Here is an 8,549-nt window from a genome sequence, read left to right as displayed (position 1 = left end):
AAAGGCTACTTAAACTCATTAGCTGAAACATGTGACGGCATCACTCAATGCGAAATTTTCTCACCTTTCGAATGGAACTAAAACATTTAAAATACAAAGTATACTTTTAAAGTTAGAGGTATTTTAAGACAAATAAATTTTCAACACAAAAAGTTCAATAACTCTGTAACGGTTGAGATTTGATGGTATGTGTAGAACAATTTTTTTCTCCAAATATGACAGTCTATCACCCCCCGAGAGATTCTTAACCATGAACCAAACACCCTGTATATATATATATATATATATATATATATATATATATATATATATATATATATATATATATATATATATATATATATATATATATATATATATATATATATATATATATATATATATATATATATATATATATATATATATATATATATATATATATATATATATATATATATATATAGTAGATCGGGCATTAGAGTGGCTTGCGTTTGTATGGGAAAATTTCAAAATAATTTAAACTAGCGTGTACAGCACTTCTTGGGTTCCTTTTGTGGTACCAAATAACTGTGTAAAATGTAGTAGCGGTCGGTTGCTTCCCGGGTTTGCGCATTGCGTGCAAAGTTTGTATGGGATTTTATATGGGGGAATCAATTATTTTGCATTTACGTTAATAAAGATCGCTATTTCACTCAATATGAAAAAACAGGCTTATAAAACTATAGTTCAAACCTTGGTTAATAACTTTTTCGAAGACGGTAGCTACGAGTTTTCAAAAAATAGTTAGAATGATTTTAAAACTTATGGTTCAATCCAAATGCAGAAATTTCTTATTTTTTCCAACACTGCTAGTGCACCACCGACATCGACAATTAGAACTTAAATAAATGAGAATATATTCATCGCAGAGACTTAGTTCCTTTGAATGAAATGTTCAGAATGAATTGCTGAATAACATAGACGTAGTCAGAAAAAGATAAGAAAAGGGTGGTGGCTTGTGTACTCCCCAGTCCTCCTTTTTAGATTGTTTTGTATAAGACAAAGAATTATAACGTCCTTGTAAAGATGAACGACTGAACTTTCTTAATATTTTGATAGACCCAAATATGAATCATACTACAATCGTTGCTGTGGGAAGTAACAATTACAACATTTAGGATTTAAACCCAAAAAGTTATGTGTTGCTTTTGTTTGAGGCTAAAGTTCTGAAAATCGTCTGAAGTATATTTTCAGTTTTTCTAACATCATCACTGTTTTGCGTGAACCAAACTAAATTTCATTCAAGAGAAAACGTCAATAGAAACAATTACCAGACTTCAAGGAATCTATGCAAATAATTTTTTTTTAATTCTGACTCTGAACGGCTAAGAAATAGGGTTTTGAAATATATAGGGAAATTGGGCTTTACAATATGTAAATCTTCTAAACCATTGTACGATTTTAAATAAGATAACCGCAGAGCCTTTAAACAGTAGTACTGAAATACGTAAGATCGGTGGTATAAACCTGTGTTGAAGATAAACTCCTTATGTTACACTAAACTATTTAAAAAGAGGGCAGGAGAGTGCACAAGCCCCCCCCCTTTTTCTTTTTATTTTCGGACTACGTCTATGTTATTCAGCAATTCATTTTGAACATTTCATTCAAAGGTACCAAGCCTCTGCGATGACTATATTCTCATTTATTTAAGTTTAAAGTACCGGTGTCGGTGATGTACTGCCAGTGTTGGAAGAAATAATGAAATTCTGCATTTAGGTCTAACCATAAGTTTTAAAATCGTTTATTATAGTTTTATAAAGCTGGTTTTTCATATTGAGTGAAATAGCGATCTTTATTAAGGAGTGAATATCTTCGTCGCGAGCGGTTGACTCTCGTAGAGCTCCCTTAGAGTCGGTTAATTTTTATCATTTTCGGCACAGTTTACTGCCTCTCGGTTATCGAAAGTGTGAACAACGGTGCAATTTAACGATTATACAGCGTGAAGTGGCTTATAAACGCATTTTTCGGCTTATTTTCGACTGACGCGAGTGGTGACAGTATGTGAAAATCGAATTCCGGTAAATAAAAAAAAAATTCCTGCATTACGGGCCGTCAATTTCCGATGCAAGGACAATAGAAGTGCACAGAAAACATCTAGAAACACAGTGTACATGCTAAAAATAGTGCAAAATGGTTTTTCAGAGACAAAAATTCGATCCGAAAAGTGAAAAAATACGGCAATAAGAAAAATTGGCATATTCAAATAATTGACGTTTAACCGGCGACTAGTGACTACCAGGTGTCGCCCCAAAATTCTTGGTTCGAAAAATAGGTGGCAAACCAGCCGGTCGGTGCTCAGCTATTCTCGTCCGCGTCTCTTGTCAACTATTTTTATTTTTATTTTCATCAACTGTTTTTTGCATTCTTATTTTATTGCAAATGAGTAGAGGTTTTGAGTCTTTTATATTCAGGATTGCAGATATTTTGTCGCATGTAAATTTTGGGCGTTCGTTGATGATATGGCACTGTAAGGGAACACGTATCCGCCGGTCGACCGTCTTTTCTATTGATTGAGCAAACTAACTTCTATGTTTAGGGTTTGTTTTACCAACGGGGGAACTGATCCACAGAGCATTCAATGTGTATAGGGAAAACACATGGCCTTATTTGAGTAGAATGATGACTTGAATCATGTATAAGGTTTGAGAATTAACAACTCGCGAGAGGGATCGGGGACCGGTTGGCACCTTCAGTTATATCAGCACGAAGAATAAGTGTTTTGCTGTCATGTTCATTGGTTAGCTTCCAATACTATCTCATGCCTCCACGCAAGTCTAGGTCTATTGATGACATTTGGTCCTTAGACCGGCGACGACTGGGTGCTGTCGGCCTTCTACTGATAGTGACAGAATGAGAGGGTGCGAACGGATCTAGCCGAGATGACATTACCGTAAAAATGAATAGTTGTTCGGAGGTCGGAGGTCGGATTTTGATTTGACTTTTTGGTAACAAGCTCGTGCATCAGGTTAACGATCCTCTGTATTTCCCTTCAATGTTCGATATAATCGTTCGTATACGTGTATTTCACAAACAATCCGATATGAAAAATAGGAAATACTTTCGTTGATTTATAACATGTCGAGCTATCATAACTCTGTCTGTATAATGTGTTATCACTCGGTAGTTTGCAACCCAAAAATATATCGTAGAGAAGGAATAGCGAAATTTGTCTAAATACTGTTGCAATAAATAGTGATCCGGCCAATTACGCAGTTAAGATTAGCTTTTCTAAGCAATATTCCCGCGGTCGACTGTGTTGAGTTGAAATTGCGTTTGTCTGAAAAACATACGATACTCTCGGTAGCCGGTAGCTGGTAGAGTTTAAAAAGAACGAAAAACTAAACAAGATCTTTTTCGAGCGATCGTGTTCTCGAAAACTAACTAAACTACTACCTAATAAACTATGCTTTACAGTTGCGTTGCGTTGTGACGATCCTGTTTTCGCACAGTTTATTATTAATAAAAGCCTCTCTTACTACGAAATCATTATACATGTGCAATTCCAACTATCTACAAGAATAGTACTCGACACAAGAAAAAAAATAAAGACGCAGGAAAATACCTTCTGTATAAGATTCCGCATTTTATTCAAACGATCGCCGGGTAAAATCAGCACCGACACCATAGAAATTAAAACCATAGTATTAAAAAATATAACCAGTGGTCCTTATAGCCGGCTATCCGGAGTTCAAGTTGCTTATTTTGATAATCGTATTAATCAACAAATGATAAATTTCCCAAATTCTCGGCAGCCGGCTGCCCAGAGCAATTATTACATAATAACGCTATTGGCACACTTACTAAAAACTCTCCCCTTCCCGTGATACATGTGGAGATGCAGAGGATTCCTCGGTCTCTAGTAGCAACATGTGTCGGACTAACATTCCTTCCTTTCCCAGAAGATCTACATTCGGACGTGGCCGGCGTCGGTATTGATCAGCATGCAGGGATCAATATAGATTGTAAAATGTGGCTCATCATGTTATTCCCAAGCATGTTGTTCCAATGAACATTTTGCAACCTAATTTGGTTCTGGTCAATAACGGAGTAGCAACTACGGGCGATCTCTTATGCTTTGAGTGAAATAGCGATCTTTATTAACGTAAATACAAAATAATTGATTTCCCCATATAAAATCCCATACAAACTTTGAACGCAATGCGCAAACTCGGGAAGTAACCGAACGCTCCCAAATTTTGCACAGGCATTTGGGACCACAGAAAGAACTCAAAAAGTACTGTGCTGAAAAATGTCATATGTCGAGCAACGGTTCTCTATTGAAATTAAAATCTTCGGTGTAACGATAATAAGATTTAGTTTTGGGTGTACTATAACAGTAGCTCAATAGTTGTAATACGCAGTACACTCACTATCCGACACAGAGAAAAGTTATTATCTACCGGGTCTCACTTCAAAACGTTAATTGATCCAATCAAACATTCCCCTAGTCTCAAGTATCACATTCACATTTATTGCACTTTAATCTAATCATCAATACATCCCGAACAACTATAGCAAATAAATATTAGTAATTACATTATCCGATCAGACCGTTTAGTTCAATTGATGTCATAGTACCCCTTCTTGGCTGATTCTCCCACTAACGTCACTAAAGAATCCAGTGTTTCCTCCCCAGTGGGAACAATCTCAGATGGTGGCAATACAAATCCGTTCCAGGAGTCAGAGCTTGGACGCAATTCGTACGTGTAAGCAATCTTCACTCCCAATGTGCCATATACCCAATCGAAGCTGGATCCGCTCGCCGGATATATAGCTTCGTAGACGTTTCCATATGTGTATTCAGTTCCATATCGCTGTGCCAGTGCCGTAACAGTCGCATTCGCAATGTAGTTCAAATCGTCGTGGTTTTCCGTGTGCGCACTCGTGTGTCCATAGGGGAACAAAAGCAGCTGCGAGTACGAATGGAAGGCTATATAAGTCTGAATCTTTCCCTCCAGTGATCGAATGTACTCCGATAGAGTTTTGGTTTCCAATTCCGAGAACGCTTTTGGCCCTCCGTAAGTATCCGAGTAGCACCGATTATCCGTTCCTTTTTCTCTCCAGTGGAAATCCCAGTTGCGGTTGGGATCTGCTCCATAGCAACCTCCGAAGTACCGAGTTCGGGTCTTACGCCAGAAACGATTTACTTTGTGACTGTACACGTATCCGTCGGGATTAACACTCGGAAAAACATACCAATCGTAGTTTTCGGCAATTTTTCGTACATTTGTATCGTTACTGGTGAGTAATTGGTTCAAAATGTAGGTTACCGTTGCAGGAGCAATCCATTCTCGGGCGTGCATACCACCTTCTAGGAAAATCCCAGGGTTTCCATCCTTGTACGAAACTTTAACACCTTTGATCGTACGTTTTTCATATGATCTTCCTCCTTCGACTACTTCGACCTGATCGTATTCCAAAGCCAGTTTATCTAACCATGCGTTGATTTCATCTAGAGTATGATAGTCTGACCACCCAAAAGCACCTGATGCACGTTTTGTTTCGATTCGATTGCGTTCCTCGTCAATCAACTGTTGTACATTATGCTGCACCAAACGGTGGCTGATGTTGTAATGTTCCAACGTTTCAATGAAATCCGCTAATTTATGTGGTGCCACAACAATACTAAAGTTATCTCCAATTTTATGACCAGAATCCAAAAATATAAAGCTGTCACTTGAATCGCCAAGTTCTTTCAATACACGAAAATGTAATTTTGTTTCGGCAAGAACCTGATAAATCCGGTAGTTATCGTAGCGGGCAATTTCTTTGCCAAAGGTAGCACTAAAATACAGCACAATCAGTAGAATAATTACTGAAGTCACTCGGAGATCCACCATCCTGGGTCGTTTGTCGCACACTGGCCTATCTGAGATCTGTAAACCGTCATTTATATGTATCCCGCTTCCGTCGCAAGTGGTCCAGAAATCGTTAACCTTATCAGCTACTTTCCGAAGCACTTGTCGTTGGATAACCCACTGGAACGGTGAGTGCTTCGAACCTACTGCCGACAGAATGTTTACCCATAAAAAATAGTCCCCCGGGTGCATGGCTATAGTCAATAATAATTTATACCAACACCGGGGTTTACGGTTAGGTTTGATCTTGAAAGCAACAGGAGATTCCTGCCGGTGTAATTCTATGACAGTTGCATGGTTGGTGGGCGCAACTTGTCTGGTAATGAGCAGCGAATTTGCATAAGCGTGCCATCCCGTAGAGTGTGTGGCGTATAACTGGTTACGCTGGGTTTATGTTATGTTACTTAGTGCCCTAATTACGTTGCAATGACCTCGGGATGAAGTAACTGCGCTAGCATTGATATATGAATGCCTAATTCATTTTTACAGCTATTTTGTCGCGCTTTGTGAGATTTGAGATAGCTTTATGCCATTCGGTACCATAGGGGCACGCCTTCTTGGTAAAATATATCTGATGCACGGTTTAGATAATTGTGTTAAAAATTCTGGAAATGCGGTAAGGGTGGCGAAAAAATTAGCAAATCATGAACAGAAATTATTTAAGCTGTCTCTCAAGGATATTTGCGGCGGAAACAACGAGACTGGATTCAAATTAAATAATTTATTCTGTAAATTGTGAAATTCCTACAATAGATTGAAGATTTAGGCTGTTCAATAACACGATGCTACTAACTAAAAGAAATTTGAATGTACTTTTACAGTCGTCCGTTAAATGTTGTAGATCTACTCAAATGCAACACAAAACCACGTTTAATCAAATTGGTGTATCCTAAAAATCTTGATTTAGGGTAATTCCGGGAGAGATGTCATTTTTTTTAAATTGTTCGATTTTTTTTTGGTAAATCATGTATCGGTTGAGTAGCTGGGACCTTTAAGAAGGCATTCTGATCATAATTTCAGAGGAAAATGTCGTCGTACGGCATCTCTCCCATACAATTGGGAGAGATGCCGCCACAAAATTGCGGGTGAGATGCCGCACTCGATGGCGATATGTAGCTAAAATGTATTTTTTTCTAACCTCGGAATGTCATTAAATGATCATTTTCGTCAAGTATAGGTTATTAATAAGGTATATCCACAAACTAACGGACCTAGCACAATGACATATAGGAGTATGAGTCTATTTATCTGTATATTTAAGCGGGCGATATGTATCAAAGTATTAGTTACTTCGGTTTATTCTTTAAAGTTTCAGGCACTAATTTTCGTGAACGAATTTATTTGTAGAGATGTCAATCTTGGAATAAAAATGAAATTTTCAATTGATGCTTTTCAAAATGAATCTTTCAAAAACAACCCCAAGTTATATAAATTCATTGTTGGGAGAAATAACCAAAAACTGCTTTTAAGGAAGCCCTTCCAACACATAAATTTACATCGCTCGTACAAACATATAAATAAATAGTACCCTTAATCAAGTTACTCCAACTTAACCGAGGCACAAGGTGGCCAAAGGAAAAATATTTTTAAACTGTCGAATAAAAATGTTTCTAGAAATGGTATTACCGCCTTAACAAAAATAAAGGTGTTAGCCGATTTATAGGCTGAAGACCGCTAATCACAAAAACATCAACGATAGCTAAAAAATACTTTAGTTCACCATTTTTCAGTTTGTGACCACGGTGCGTCTCACCCGCACATGCGGCATCTCTCTGGCAATAACCGTTTTTTTCACAAAATTAGTCAAATTTTTGAGTACAAATATTGAAAAAATTCTTCATTGACTCCTATACTGAAAAAATCGAGGTTAAAAATTTAAAGTAGATTTACAAAAAAAAAACATTTTTTTTAAAATGTTCATGGAAATTTGACGAACTTTTTTTCATAACAAAAAACATGTCACAGTATTTTAGAAACTTGTCGCAATTGATAAAAATGATTTCATCAAATATTGAATGGTTTACTTTGATGCAGGATCGAATTTAAGGAATGTGCGGCATCTCTCCCCAAATTACCCTATAGCAAAAAAACCATTTTTCAGGATTTTCAGAACGAATTTTTTAAGCAGTCATTTTCAACAGATTTTAAATTCTTGCCTTAAACTGTTTTGAAAAGAAGAATAAATGACCATCCCAACGGTATGCTTTGTTATGTACTTTTGTTAAAACTACTTTGCGGTTTTGGGACAACAATATGAAAGTACCCATTATTTTGCGATTTCTTCCTTAAAAATATAAAAATTGCTCTACATTTTTATTTGAAAAGTTCAAATAGAAATTTAGGGTTTCCGCATCCAACCTACCTATTTATGATCAAAATCGGTTGAAAAATCGCAGAGTTATTAATTTTTTTTTTCCAAATTTTTGCTCGCATGGACTTTTAAGGGGACAGTCCCATATAAAATTTTCAAAAAATGGATTTTTTTGCTCGATTACGTATACATTTAAAAGTATGTGTGTGAACTTTGAGCTTGAAATTGGAAAAAATAACGGAAGATATAATTATAGTATCATATAGTGCGAGACAATACCTACCAATACTACGCACCTTAAGAGTTCACGTGAGCAAGTTTCTATTTTGGACAAAAAGAATTAATAACTCTGCCATTTT

At 36.6% G+C, this 8,549-nt stretch overlaps 1 protein-coding gene across 1 annotated transcript; it reads right to left on the bottom strand.

Annotated features, from left to right (window-relative positions):
* Nucleotides 1–4,484: 4,484 nt before the first annotated feature.
* Nucleotides 4,485–5,871, bottom strand: LOC131685239 (zinc carboxypeptidase A 1). Its single transcript, XM_058968827.1, has one exon. The coding sequence runs from the start codon at nucleotides 5,859–5,861 to the stop codon at nucleotides 4,581–4,583; it is 1,281 nt and encodes a 426-aa protein (XP_058824810.1). The 5' UTR covers nucleotides 5,862–5,871; the 3' UTR covers nucleotides 4,485–4,580.
* Nucleotides 5,872–8,549: the final 2,678 nt, after the last annotated feature.

This window comes from Topomyia yanbarensis, chromosome 2 (assembly GCF_030247195.1).
Source record: "Topomyia yanbarensis strain Yona2022 chromosome 2, ASM3024719v1, whole genome shotgun sequence".
In the NCBI taxonomy this organism is placed as follows: domain Eukaryota; kingdom Metazoa; phylum Arthropoda; class Insecta; order Diptera; family Culicidae; genus Topomyia; species Topomyia yanbarensis.
Note: the sequence above shows the minus strand (reverse complement) of the source record. Positions and strands in the feature narration are given on the sequence as shown.